This window comes from Oncorhynchus nerka, linkage group LG24, assembly GCF_034236695.1.
Source record: "Oncorhynchus nerka isolate Pitt River linkage group LG24, Oner_Uvic_2.0, whole genome shotgun sequence".
NCBI lineage: Eukaryota > Metazoa > Chordata > Actinopteri > Salmoniformes > Salmonidae > Oncorhynchus > Oncorhynchus nerka.
The window spans coordinates 55,888,756-55,903,097 of NC_088419.1; the positions used below are offsets into that span (position 1 = coordinate 55,888,756).

Sequence of the window (14,342 nt, forward strand, 5' to 3'; positions counted from 1 at the left end):
CTCTGTCACTGATTCCTTCCAACCCAGTCATTGTTGAATTTGCGATTTCCAACTTGTGTAATGTTGATGTCCAATTGCCGATGAGCACCGATGTTTTATCTATAACTTCTCTTCATATGACAAGGATTAAAAATGATTTGCCAGTAGATTGTTGACTTGATTCATGATGACTGCTGGCCCAGATTACGAAAGTTTGTTGACATGATCAGTCCAATCAAAGCTACTGTACATATAACTTGATATGTCATTTTATCTGTGGCCAATGACCTTAAGCCTTTGTGGATGGGCTCTTTAATGTAACTATGGCAGCACCCAAAGGGCTAGATTTTTCGGGGTCTAGCCTTAGACTTGGTGGTGACATAGCGTCCCTATGAGTGTCAGAACACTGAGCCAATCACAGCGCAAGCTCCGTATTTTCTTCAGGCTTGACCCACCACCACAGAATGCACTGAGCTAGGCTGAAACACCTGCATTTTGGAGCTGCCTTACTCAATAAAACAAGAGACCATGTTTGTATGCGTCTTTATTAACTCAATGATATATATATTTTTTTACATTGTTTGCAAACATATGTGAGACACTATTAATGCCAAAATAACATGCAAAATAGGGGTTCTCAAAATGGGGGTCGCCACTGATACGTCTATAGAAAGTATGACACATTTGAATAGATTGTCCTTTTTGATCTAGGTAATTTCCCAAGCCCCAACACATTAAATGTTTTTTAATAGAGAATGGTAAAGTATCCATATATTCTCAGTGTCAGATGTAGTGGAGCTCCATCATTTCCTGAAGAATCTCCTCCAAGGCCGCCTCCGTGGTCAGTTTGGGAGGCTTGTGACAGCCAATGAACTACAAGTCAATCCCACTACAAATCTAGTCAATTCAGGAAAAGTGGAAAAACTCTGAAAATGTCAATTTTTGTCTTGGATCATGATGACTACAAATGCACAGAAGTGTGAACACAATTGGGTCCACAGCAAATATGGTCGACAGTCCCTCAGATAAGAGTGACAAGGAGCGGCGTTTGACTATCAATTATTCCTTCAGTACTACACGAGTGTGTAGCGATTAATTTATGATTGGGCATTAGAGTAGCCTACCTCCTTGGTGTCCTCCAGAGTGGTGTATGTGTAGTCTGCAGGGAGTGGAGGGGGCGGCTGGTCTGGACAAAGTGTCTGGTGAGAGCCAGCTGCTGCCTCAGCATGTTGAGTGCAAACACAGCAGGGCTGTATGAACTGAGGGCCGGGGATGAGAGAGACAATAGAGGTGTGGCCAGTAGGAGGAAGAGCTGAGCCTTTCCTATTTAGATAAGAGATTATGCTTCAGGCATTGTGTTAAACAATGGTGACAATGAGGTCACCAAAACCAATGATGTATACTGAAAACAAATATAAATGCAACGTGCAACAATTTCTAAGATTTTACTGAGTTACAGATCATATAAGGAAATCAGTCAATTGAAATACATTAATTAGGCCCTAATCTATGGATTTCACATGACTGGGCAGGGGTGCAGCCATAGGTGGGTCTGGGAGTGCATAGGCCAACCCACTGGGGAGCCAGGCCCAGCCAATCAGGATGAGTTTTTCCCCACAAAAGAGCTTTATTAAAGACAGAAATACGCCTCAGCCCCCACCACCCTTAGGTGATCCCGCAGGTGATGAAGCCAGATGTGGAGTTCCTGACCTGACGTGGTTACATGTGGTCTGCAGTTGTGAGGCCAGTTGGATGTACTGCCAAATTCTCTAAAACGACATGGTTACACGTTGTTATGATAGAGAAATTAACATTAAATTCTCTGGCAACAGCTCTGGTGGACATTCCTGCAGTCAACATGCCAAATGCACACTCCCTCAAAACCTGACACATCTGTGGCAATGTGTTGTGACAAAACTGCACATTTTATGCCTTTTATTGTCCCCAGCACAAGGTGCACCTGTGTAATGAGCAAGTTATTTAATCAGCTTCTTGATATGCCACACCTGTCAGGTGGATGGATTATCTTGGTGAAGGAGAAAGGATCACTAACAGAGACCTAAACAAATTTATGCCCAACATTTGAGAGGAATAAGCTTTTTGTGCCTATGGAAAATTTCTGGGATTGTTTTTTTCGTCTCATGTAACATGGGTCCAACAGTTTACATGTTGGATTTATGTTTTTGTTCAGTGTATAGAAACCCTGGATTGCTGATGCTGTGTATTGGCCAATGACGGCCTTTGAAGCCACTGACTCCCCAGAAGGAGATCTCCATAGGAATTATTGGAATTCTATAGTATTTCAATTAAATGTTTCAAGGACAAAATTACATGCATTTATGGAAAATGGTTTATATATTTTTTCATTTTTTATTTTATTTTATTTATTTTTACAGGGACAGTGCACATTAATCAACGTTTCATCAAAAGTGACGGTTTTAGCTCATTTTCAACCGCAGTCCCTGGGCAGGTTATTAAAAACAATTACAATATAGACAATAGCAACATAGGACAAGCAAGACGTATCATACAGACATAGCAACATAGAACAAAAGGCAGAAAGACAAAATTCATAAAAGCAACAGTGTTTCCACACCTCACAAGCTACAGACAACAGATAACATGGAAAGCGGCAACACACAGCTAGGGACCATGTTCGCAAATCTGATTGACCTTTAGCCATGTCTTCAAGCATTTTGTGAAAGTGTGATATGTGGTGCAGTTATGTGTGTCTGATGGCAGTGTATTCCAGGCAGAGAAAACAGATTTACTAAAGGTGCTTTTCCTTAGGGAACTATACAGTCACCTCTCATGGCAGACCTTGTGGATCTGCTGCCATATGTTTGGGTTTTCTGTTTAACAAAAATACTGAGTGGAGGGGGAGCCAGGCCATTTAGAATCTTGAATACAAGACATGCGTCGGTGTATTGCACAAGATTTTCCCAACTCGGGAGCTCATGCTTTCTGAGGATGTAACAGTGATGATGGCTATTGGGCTTCCTATCAAGCACTTTGAGAGCCTGTTTGTAGACAGACTGAATAGGTCTTAATGTTGTACAGCAAGCTTGGGCCCAACTAGTCAAGCAGTATGTTAAGTGGGGGAGTATCATAGATTTGAAGTACAGTTTTGCTACCTCTGTAGTCAAACAATTTCGTATAAATCGGAAATTAGCTAGGTTGAATTTGGTTATTTGAATTACTTTTTTCACATGCTTTTTAAAAGAGGTTGGAATAAAGTATGATGCCAAGGTACTTAAAATCAGATACCACCTGGAGCTTCTCCCATGACACATAGACATCTGGCTCAGTAGCATCTGTTGCCCTCTTTGTGAAGAACATGCAAACAGTTTTTTTCACATTGAGATGCAAACACGAGTCACTGAGCCACTTTGTAACCTGGACCATTACAGTCGTGAGTTCTTGTGCAGCTTGTTGTTTGCTCTTTGCATGCACATATATCACTGTATCATCTGCATACATTTGAATTTCAGACCCAGTACAGACAGAGGGCAGATCATTAATGTACAGGCTGAACAGGAGGGGCCCCAGTATTGACCCTTGGGGCACGCCCACATCATAGCGAAGAGTGGGCGACAGCTCATTCTCACTCTGACTCACTGAGTTCTGCCTTCAAGGTATGATTTCATTCATCTCAAGGCATCAGGGGAAAAGTTGAACTTGGACAATTTTGTGATGAGAATCTCATGGTTAACAGTATCAAAAGCCTTCCTTAGGTCCAGAAACACAACCCCAACAACGCCCCCTTTGTCCATCTTGGACTTGGACACATTTTCCAGAAGAAAGCAGTTGGCCGTATCTGTGGAGAGTTTGCCCTGAAGCCAAACTGCATGGAGTGGAATGTGAAGGGGCTGTTGTTGAGGTGGGCAATCAGTTGTTATGCTACACACTTTTCAAAAACCTTTGACACCACAGGTAGTATACTAATGGGCCTGTAGTTACTCACGTCAGCAGGGTCGCCTGATTTAAAGATGGCCGTTATTATGGCCGACTTCCATACCCTTGGAAACACCCCGAGACCAATAGATGTGTTGGTGACCTTAGTAATGGGGCCAATGAGTGAATCTTTGTACTTTTTAAGAAAGGTAGAGTCCAGCCCAAACACATCTTTGGCTTTAGAGTTCTTTAGTGAGATAATCACCTTGTTCACCTTTGACTCAGAAACCTCCCTTATGATGAAGACAGGTTGAGCATCATTTATACTAGCACTGATCCCAAGATACCAGTGGAGGGGTTCTGTGTCAGTACCCTGACAGAGTCAATAAAGTAGGAATTGAAGGCTATTGCTATTTCGACTGCATCCTGTGTTGGATTGTTATTCACCATGATTTCTAGTCTTTTTGCAGTGTTACTATGGTCTTTCCCTGTTAACTTTTTTAGATTCTCCGAGATCAGTTTAGAATTTCCCTTTGCTTCACCAATTATGTTAATAAAAAGTTTGCCTTGGCCTGTCTGATTTCTTTCAACACCTTATTTCTCAACATGGTAAACCTACGTCTGTCATGCTCTAATTTGGATCTTAGAGCTATTTTTAGAGCATAATATCGTTCTTACAATCAATTTCCTGATTTCTCCATTTAGCCAAGGAAGAGTTCTCTTTTGGCCAGGTTTGGATTTGATTTTCTTTAGGAAACCATTTATTGTAGTCTGGATTGTGGATAGAAAAACTTGACTATCAGCTTCCACGTCTGTATAGGACAAGAGATCATTCCAGTTAATTCCCCTAATTGCGTTTTCAAAATAGCTTAATTCACTCTTAGGTACTCTTAGTTGATCCGGCTTTCTAACAGTAGAGAGGTTAAACCTGCTCTTAGCTTTCTGGCTATAAGTGTCAGATTATGATCAGATAGCCCAGTAACCATATTGAATGATTTATGTTTAGCTCACATAATATAACTTAAAAGTATGCATTAAGGTGTCTGTAATAGTATGCATGTGGCAAAAACAAATGTAGATATTAGATGCATTTCTATAGCTCCCTTTAAAAAAATTACAATGGTGGGGGAGTGCCAAGATGGTATAGGCACAGTGGCTTCAAAACAGCGCCACCTGTCAATCATCTAGTGTATATATAAATCACTGGTTGAAACAGTGCATCAACTACTGTAGCATAAAATCCCAAAACGACTTTAGAAGTTTGAGGCTCAACTGAGGAATTTTATTATATGGGTTTATTGTTGTTTTTTTATGAGCGAGAATTCTGCCTCTATCATCTGAACCGTGGCTGTAAAGACACAACCTCCACGGGCTCTGCACTGACTCGCAATGGGTTAGATCCACATAGGCCATCCCAACCGCTGGCCCTTGGGCTGCCAAACCTACACAGACAGGGGAATGACAGACAGGTAGACATGTATAAATTACACTGACTAAAATGCAAATGTTTTTCTTTGTTGCAAATGTTACTGTACTTAGTTAGTGGACAAACCGGTGGACCAGGTGAAGGCCAGTCCGTCTAGTTGGGTCTGCATCTCGGACAAGGTGAAGGCCAGTCCGTCTGGTTGGGTCTGCATCTCGGACAAGGTGAAGGCCAGTCAGTCTGGTTGGGTCTGCATCTCGGACAAGGTGAAGGCCAGTCCGTCTGGTTGGGTCTGCATCTCGGACAAGGTGAAGGCCAGTCCGTCTGGTTGGGTCTGCATCTCGGACAAGGTGAAGGCCAGTCAGTCTGGTTGGGTCTGCACTGGGGCCTCTCTCACACACCTGGGCGAGTGTCTCTTCAAAACTTGAGACGGCATGATAGTTTCAGCCACAGAGTGGGAGCGAGATGACCTGGAATAGAAAGCCCTGCTGCCACGGAATGAATCAGCGATTTTACTGTTGTCTGTGGTTGATGTGGGACTGATTGTCCTTCTCTGAGACACTGGAGTACTTGTCGCTCCAAGATGTGTCTGAGACGCTGTAGTCCATGACCTCGCAACGCATCTTTGTCCCCGTCTCTGTCTCCCAGGTGCTCGGAGATCTCGCTGACACTACTCCGGTCTGTTTCAGTCTTGATCTCACTCTCTTCTGATGGGATCCTCTCCTCACACCTCCAGTACCACTGGCTGTCATTATCACACACTTTTTTTCTTTTTTTTTTCTCCGACATTCCAAGCGTGACCGGTGCGAGGTCGTCCGGTGTCATAATATTAATGTTGAATTCTGCAGAGAAAACATGACTTCATGAATCAACTGGACTGAGTAAATTATATCAAAAACACTCTCTCTGGTTAACTAGCACTCAAAACATTTTCTTGAAGAAAGTTTCTTATTTCGCATTGCTTTTCACTACAACTCTACAGACATTTGACAAATGACCTGGCTTACCATCAGAGACTCCACTTCTCTCACTGATGGCATCATCGGAGGGCAGGTCCTCAGAGAAGATCTCCGCCAGAGCGTCCAGGGCCTCAGGGAAGAGCTCCACCAGGGAGCACATCTCACTGAGGGGTGACACTGAGGACCGGGAGGGTTTGAGGTGCCTGGCCCGTAGGGATCCCTGACTGCCTGGGGAGGGGGCGTAGGGGGGATAGGGTGATGGAGTGAGGACTACTGAGGCACTGCGGATGGAGAGAAAAGGACTGCGTTGGTCCAGGACTCGGCTGGAGAAGCGACTGGGTGATCCGCTGCACGGAGGAGAGGGTGGAGAGCGGGACTGGGCTCTGACTGAAGATGATCGGTCTGCCAGTGGAGGTGACGGGGAAACCTGGCTGCTTTGGATGAACAACTGTGGAATATAAGAAAAAGGACATATGATTGGTTAGATTACACATTGCTGGTACTAAATTGCTACTATTGTGAGCTACCTTTCTAGTTGTCATCTGTGAAGATTCTCTTGCTTCTTTGTGCAGGCTATACTCTGGCGACTCAAAAGAGCCCCCCAGGAGTTTCCTCATATCCTCCTCATCACTGTCCAGAGTCACACCTCTACCGGCCACCCTTATTGAAGTACCGGGTTTGGAACTACCCTATGGCGTGGCATCAAGATCCAGTCCTTTCTCCTTAGGCGCTACAGCAGGTGATACATGCACTCTCTTCTTCAGGAAGCGTTTCCCCTTCATGCTGAGGTCACTGCTGGACTGGGCAAGCAGGGGCTTCTCCTTCTCCTGGGGGGCTGTTGGTATACGCCTATCAGCCAACAGCGCTGGTCCGTCCCTGGCCTGTTGACGATTTCGGATGCGGTTCTCTATGACAGCCAGTCGGCTCAGGGCCGCGCTCTGTGAGCTCCTCTGTGATGTGGACTTGACTGACTGTCTGAGTCCAGCTCAGGGCTGGACTGGTAGCTGCAGCAGGTGGAGGGCTGGTAGCTGCAGCAGGTGGAGGGAGAACCTGCTCCCCCCAACCCCTCGAAAGCCCTCTGGTGGTGGGTCATCCCTCCCCCAGCTTTTTGTTGATGACGTCATTGGTTTGGTCACTCACCGAGTCCTCTAAGGATAACAATAGGTCTCTCAGGTCCTGGAATGGGGTTTGTCTGGCTTATTGTTATCTTGGGGAGAGAACAATAATGTCAAACATTCTGTGTATACTTTCTGGCCACGATTCTTGGATTTTGGCGTAGGTAGCTAAATTACCAAGCATTGAGTGTATTAAGTGGTGGACTTTTGGTTGTCCTTTTGGCCACATTTGAATCAAATAAAATCGTATTTGTCACATGCGCCGAATACAACAGCTGTAGATCTGACTTTTTTACAGAACTGAAAAAGCTTGTGCGGGAGGAATGGGACAAAATTCACCCAAATTATTGTGGGAAGCTTGTGGAAGGAAACCCAAAACGTTTGACCCAAGTTAAAAAATGTAAAGGCAATGCTACCCAATACTAATTGAGTGTATGTAAACCTCTGACGCACTGGGAATGTGATGAAAGAAATAAAAGCTGAAATAAATCATTCAAAAAAACAAACAAAAATTCTCTATACTATTATTCTGACATTTCACATTCTTAAAGTACAGTGGTGATCCTTACTGACCTAAGACAGGGAATTCTTACTAGGATTAAATGTCAGGAATTGTGAAAAACTGAGTTTAAATGTATTTGGCTAAGGTGTATGTAAACTTCCGACTTCAACTGTATATATATACGTATACCCGGTTCTACTAGCTAACTATTCAATAATACATTTAGTCTGCTAATCATTTTAGTTGTTGTTCGTCGTTTTGATCATATAATAAATGCATGAGTCGAGAGTTTTGGAAACAGCAAAGCTATGCTTATCGTGGCAGTTAAAAAAATAATCCAGTAAATGAGCTACTTAGCCTACTAAGAAGCCTAAAATGTACAGTACACTGGTCAGCTAGAGCGCTCTGCTTTGCAAAGTCATGTAGACTACAACACGTACACAATTGCGCACAGTTACAATGTATCCACCTGATTAGATGTATCCGTTTTGAGATTAACCTTGTAGCAATTACACTGTGTCCAACTTCACCGTAAACGGAGACCCTCATACCCATGGGACTAGTCGTGGTTTATCAGAGGGATAATTGGGCCCAAAATCTGTCTTCTCCAGCAGGTGGCGATTTTTGTATGGAGGTCAAAGAGTGTCGAATTTGGTTAATAAAACATGGAATGTATTATTTCCTAAGTGTGGCTTATTTGATCGAATATAAGTTTCGTAATGATTCGGTTGTTACGAGTGCACTGATATAAGTAGGACACATTACATCCGGGCAACTTTGAGAAATAACACTTTATATCGGAGTTGGGCCTGGTCGTCACTAGTTACCACGGCCATAAAGTCATAAACACGCCAGTTTCTATCGTTTCTCTTCTTAAAATTTGATTTTAAACCTAACCTTAACCACAGTGCTAAACTTATGCCTAACCTTAAATCAAAACCAAAAACCACATTTTTGTTTTCATTCATTTTTACGATAGGCCAAGCCAATTTTGACTTTGTGGCTGTGGAAACTGTTGTGCCTGTTGTTTACACGCGTGTCTTCCCTCTCCTTGGCTGGAATGGTGCCACCTGATATTGCCTCCTCCCGACTGCCTTCCATTTTTTAATACATTATTTCATATACATTTCATTGTTAGAGCGGCCCCTAGAGTATCTGGTCAAAATAACGGGTCATCTGTACGCGTCGACACGTTCTACGGAAACCTGCATGGAAAACGTCATCTTTGAGAAACGGAGGTTAATTTTTCTTAATTATTATTTATTTATTTATTAACAGTAACATGCAAAACATAAACATAACAGCCAGAGGGATTCCACAAAGAAATGAGAAAAATTTAAAATAAATACAACTAATCCATATTATATCAATTCAAATACAGACATATAGCGAATACATTTTTTTTTACATTTTGTTTTGTATACGTTTTAAGGACTCTAAATCGTTTTCCAAATCAGATTTTTTAAAATTAATAAAAGGGTATTTTTCTTCATAAATTGCGTGCGTTCTTTCTCCTCGCCTCGCCCATTAGAGGGAAAGGTTAGAGGGGCGGGACCTCTGACTTTTGGGTTTAAGAAGGGGGCGAGGAGAGAGGATACGAGGAGGATGCAATTGAGATTATCCCTATGGATAATGACGTCTGAGTTTTATGGTTAGTGACCAAGAAAGCCTATTGTGTTACATGATTTCGTGGTGTGTGTCAACCTTGAGCAAGGGTGTATGATGATCAATTTACTTAATTGCGGTGTGGAAAGTTGTGTTTTATTAGGATTTTAGGGAAACATTTGGACATAATGCACATTTGAATAATCACACTTGGTTCCAAAAATAAATTAATGTTCATCCACAATCTTACAAATTTCCACAACATAAAACAATATTTTCTGTCCACAATCATTGCTCCTCGCAAATTCAGAGATATTATTTCAAATATGGCCCGCTCTTCGATGTGGAGGAGTTTTAGAATTTGCCTCTAACCGCTGGTCCAGGGTCAGCGGTTAGTTAAAACTTTGGGATTGGGCAATCTGATGCCAGACCTGTGGTGAGGGACTACTTCGGCCTCGAGCCGATGTGTAATCCGAGTACTTCCGAAAGATAAATCGTGGTCTCATTTCATTGGACAAGATCTCGTCCAATGAGCCACGGCCATCTGTGCAGGAATAGGGAGTTAGAAATGATCATATTACCTGTTTCCTTCAGCGTTTATAACCGACTTTCAGTGAAAAGCAGCACACACAGTTTACCTGTACAGCGGGACGGTAAAACCATGAGGGTCGCAGTGGCAATATTAGCAGTTTTTGCATCGGTAGCTGTCACCATTGACGCTACTGTATACTTCAAGGAACAATTTCAGGATGGAGGTAAACGTGCCTTTTGTTTTTCTGATCATTCTTAAAATGTTTCTATATGATAGATAATGGTTTGGGGATCAAGGGCCCATACGTACCTCTTTTCTAGGTCAATTTTTAATCAACCATTTATGTTCTTTATACCTGGAATAGTCAATATCCAGATTATGGACTCCATTATGTAATTTCTATTGTTGAAACAACTTTTCTGTAATGTGGAACATGAGCTCTACACCCTGTTCGCCATGTCCATTTTAAATGAGTGCATCTTTAAAGTGAATGGATGTCATAAAATATCATTATGGTCAGCCTTTTTACACTGATCACTGTGTAGAAAACACCTTTTTTATTTATTTAGAAAAATACATTTTGTAATAGTATCAAAGGGAAATAAATTGTTCCCCCCCCTCAAAATATATAATTCAGCAGTGCTCTGATCATAAGAAGTTCTTTCACTTGGCTTCTTTGACAGCCTGCAGTATTTATTCAATCATGTGATCTTTATTTAACTAGGCAAGTCAGTTAAAAAAATATTCTTATTTACAATGACGGCCAAACCCTCCCCTAACCCAGACGATGCTGGGCCAATTGTGCGCCGCCCTATGGGACTCCTGATCACGGCCAGTTGTGGTACAGCCCGGGAACGAACCAGGGCCTGTAGTGACTCCTCTAGCACTGAGATGCAGTGCCTTAGACCGCTGCGCCACTCGAGATACTTCCCTAGATCCGGACTGAGATTGTAAATGTTGTTTTCAGATGCATGGAAGAGTCGGTGGCTTGTATCAGAGCACAAGTCAGACTATGGCGAGTGGAAACTGACTGCTGGGAAGTTTTATGGTGACGCTGAGGCCGATAAAGGTGAGCTGAATGGGAATATATTGTAGTTTGATCACGGCAAGATGTTTCATTATGGAGATTTTGCCAGATCCTTCACTAAGTCTGAGTTTGCATATGCCAAATGGTTGCAAATGGCTCCTTAGATTGTGGATTGTTTGAAATGCAAATATATAAAATGTGTTCTCTGGTCTCCAACCCTAATCAAAATGTAATCCACATGACACAGTACAGTATCACTATGCATCACTCACCTCCTATACCTGGGTTCAATTAAACCTACTGATGCTAATGTGTCTTCTTACCTGTCTTCCAGGTCTCCAGACCAGCCAGGATGCCCGTTTCTATGCTCTCTCCAGCCGCTTTGAACCCTTCAGCAACGAGGGAAAGTCCCTGGTGGTCCAGTTCACTGTCAAACACGAGCAGAAGATTGACTGTGGGGGCGGATATGTCAAAATCTTCCCAGCAGACCTAGACCAGGCAGCTATGCACGGGGACTCGCAGTATTACATCATGTTTGGTGAGTGTGTGCAGAGCACCACTAAGTTTTTCTGACTGAGGAGTGACTTTTAGTCAGAGATGAATCCCTCTCTGTTATTTTCGTGACCCTCGGTCATTTACATTTTTGTCATTTAGCAGAGGCATTCATTCAGTGAGACATTTTTTAGAAATGCCTGGATTTTACTGGTAGATTCTGTATTTTATTGACCTAACAATCAATAGGTTAAATTATTTAACCATCCATCCCACAGGGCCTGACATCTGTGGCTACAGCACCAAGAAGGTTCATGTCATCTTCAACTACAAAGGCAAGAACCACCTCATCAAGAAAGAAATCAAATGCAAGGTATGCCATTTTAAAATCCCTCAGCATTGCATTCCTTTACTGCATATTACCTGCCAGGTCTGACCTCTAACCTCTGCTGTTCTCCCCTTTTGTCTTTTCAGGATGACGAGCTGACACATCTGTACACTCTGATCCTGAACCCGGACCAGACATACGAGGTGAAGATCAACAATGAGAAGGTGGAGTCAGGCACTCTGGAGGATGACTGGGACATTTTGCCCCCAAAGACTGTCAAGGACCCCGAGGCCAAGAAGCCAGAGGACTGGGACGACAGGGCCAAAATCGACGACCCTACCGACACCAAGCCAGAGGTGAGCCTCTTTGAATGAAGAGATTTGATCGAACATAAGCCAGGATGGATATAAGTCCTATCAGAATCAGGTTTGAGAAATGTTATGCAAAGTCTACAGTAACATATAAGGAGAGGTACTGCTACTGGGAATGACAAAGCAATGAAGAGGTACTTTTTTGGACCCATTGTGTTTAACAAATGGTCTTTCTTCCTGCATTTAACAGTAAATGGACTAAGGCCAATGAGCACAAGCTTTATTTGGTCCTGGTTTAGTTTCAGGAGTGATCTCTTTTGTCAAAGCACATTGTTTAGTTTTGTCACTGACCAAGTTGTAACTAATATTGAACATTCTCACTAGGACTGGGAGAAGCCTGAGAACATCCCTGACCCTGATGCTAAGATCCCCGAGGACTGGGATGTGGACATGGATGGCGAGTGGGAGCCTCCTATGATCCCCAACCCAGAGTACCAGGTACAGACTGAGTTTGTACCAGTTGCTGATAACACTTAAATATAACTTTCATGAATAAGTTATAAATGCTTATAAAACTTTTATGTTAGTACATTCTAGAATACGCATGTATGCATAGCATATACTTATAACTTATTAATAAGAATTAAACTATTTTTTTCAGTGTTTTCCTTCCATGATTTAAATCTGCATTATACAGCTAGTGCACCACAGGTAGTCTTATAACTGGCCTTATCTTTCCAGGGAGAGTGGAAGGCAAAGCAGATTGACAACCCTGACTACAAAGGTGCCTGGGTGCACCCTGAGATCGATAACCCTGAGTACACAGCCGATGCCGCCATCTACAAGTTTGGCAACATTGGAGTGTTGGGTCTGGACCTGTGGCAGGTATGTTAGACCTCAGACAGTGAATGTTGTTGTTGAAGGGTCATTATGAGCTTGATGTTAAAGTTGCCTCTTTTTATAGGTGAAGTCTGGCACCATCTTTGACAACTTCCTGATTGGTGATGATATAAAAGAGGCGGAGGAGTTTGGAAACGAGACATGGGGAGCTACAAAGGTAGGATTTTGTTATTATCATAATACGTTTCTGTTTTTCATAACTTAGTATGAGTTCAGTTTGATATTAATTTTCAAATGTAAGACAAAAATATACCACTCCCACAGCACTCTCTCAATGACCCGTTTTCCTTTGCAAAACAGGCACCAGAAAAGAAAATGAAGGATGCACAGGAGGAGGAGGAGAGGAAAGCAAGAGAGGAGGAGGAGGAGAAGAGCAAGAAGGACACTGCTGATGATGAGGGGGATGAAGATGAGGATGACGACGATGACAGCCCAACGGAAGAGGAGGAAGGGGACGATCCCAAGAAGGATGAGTTGTAAATGAAACCGGATAGAGGACGTGTCTGTCCTGCCCGATCTCCTCGCCGATGGAGTGACTGCTGTGCATCATCACATTGAGTAATACCCTATGGACTTGGCACTCCTGTGAAAACCTATTTTTCAGATGTAGGGGTGGGAAAGGGGCAGGCAATGTTTGCCTTTTTTAAGAGGTTCACTTTTTTTTGGAAAGAGTTGAGGGTTGAAGAACTGGGTTTAAGTTTTTAGTTTCCGTCAGTTTAATTTAAGATGTTTTCCCCTTTGTTCAGAATGTGGTCTATCATGTCCATGTGTCCTACAGTTGCTCTAGGTGCTGCTGCCACCGTCTCCCTTGCTTTTATCATCAGTTCATCCCTTCAGTGGCAAAGAAAATAATTATTTCCCCATATTTGTCATCAATCTTACCAGATGTTGTCTATGTTGGGAAACAAATCAGGGGCATATCAGTTGCCGTTTCTTTATACTTTTTCTCTAAATGATTTCTTTTTATACAGTTGTATGCATTACTGTATTATACATTATTATTAACATCTGTTTTAATTTATTCCCACAATCATCCTCTATGTCCAACCATTCCCATGCTCTGTGTTGTACATGTTGCCCCACAGGCCTTGCTTTAGTTGTATGGCAGCTGCAGAGATGACTGTATGAGACTTATTAAGGATCTAAACTGTGACTGTTTTTTTTTTTTTTTTTTTCTCAAAACATGCGACTGTCCCCATGGCACACTGTCTTTTGAGTTTCAGTAAATAAATGAAGCTTTTTCTTTCAATAGTACTGTTAAGTATTTCTAGTGAA

The 14,342-nt window shown here is 42.5% G+C and overlaps 1 protein-coding gene and 1 pseudogene across 1 annotated transcript; one reads left to right on the forward strand and one right to left on the reverse strand.

Annotated features, from left to right (window-relative positions):
• Positions 1–506: 506 nt before the first annotated feature.
• Positions 507–8,973, reverse strand: LOC115107382 (uncharacterized; annotated as a pseudogene).
• A 1,059-nt stretch (positions 8,974–10,032) lies between these two features.
• Positions 10,033–14,316, forward strand: LOC115108229 (calreticulin-like). The gene is made up of 9 exons (XM_029632326.2): positions 10,033–10,232; positions 10,977–11,078; positions 11,371–11,574; positions 11,807–11,901; positions 12,003–12,212; positions 12,552–12,665; positions 12,909–13,052; positions 13,132–13,224; positions 13,368–14,316. The coding sequence occupies exons 1-9, from the start codon at positions 10,046–10,048 to the stop codon at positions 13,545–13,547; spliced, it is 1,329 nt and encodes a 442-aa protein (XP_029488186.1). The 5' UTR covers positions 10,033–10,045; the 3' UTR covers positions 13,548–14,316.
• Positions 14,317–14,342: the final 26 nt, after the last annotated feature.

Coding starts and splice junctions, on each gene's coding strand:
- LOC115108229 (XM_029632326.2), top strand. CDS start 10,046: ATGATCATATTACCTGTTTCCTTCAGCGTTTATAACCGACTTTCAGTG. Junction 11,079..11,370: donor TGACGCTGAGGCCGATAAAG/GTGAGCTGAATG, acceptor CCTGTCTTCCAG/GTCTCCAGACCAGCCAGGAT. Junction 13,053..13,131: donor TGGGTCTGGACCTGTGGCAG/GTATGTTAGACC, acceptor CTCTTTTTATAG/GTGAAGTCTGGCACCATCTT.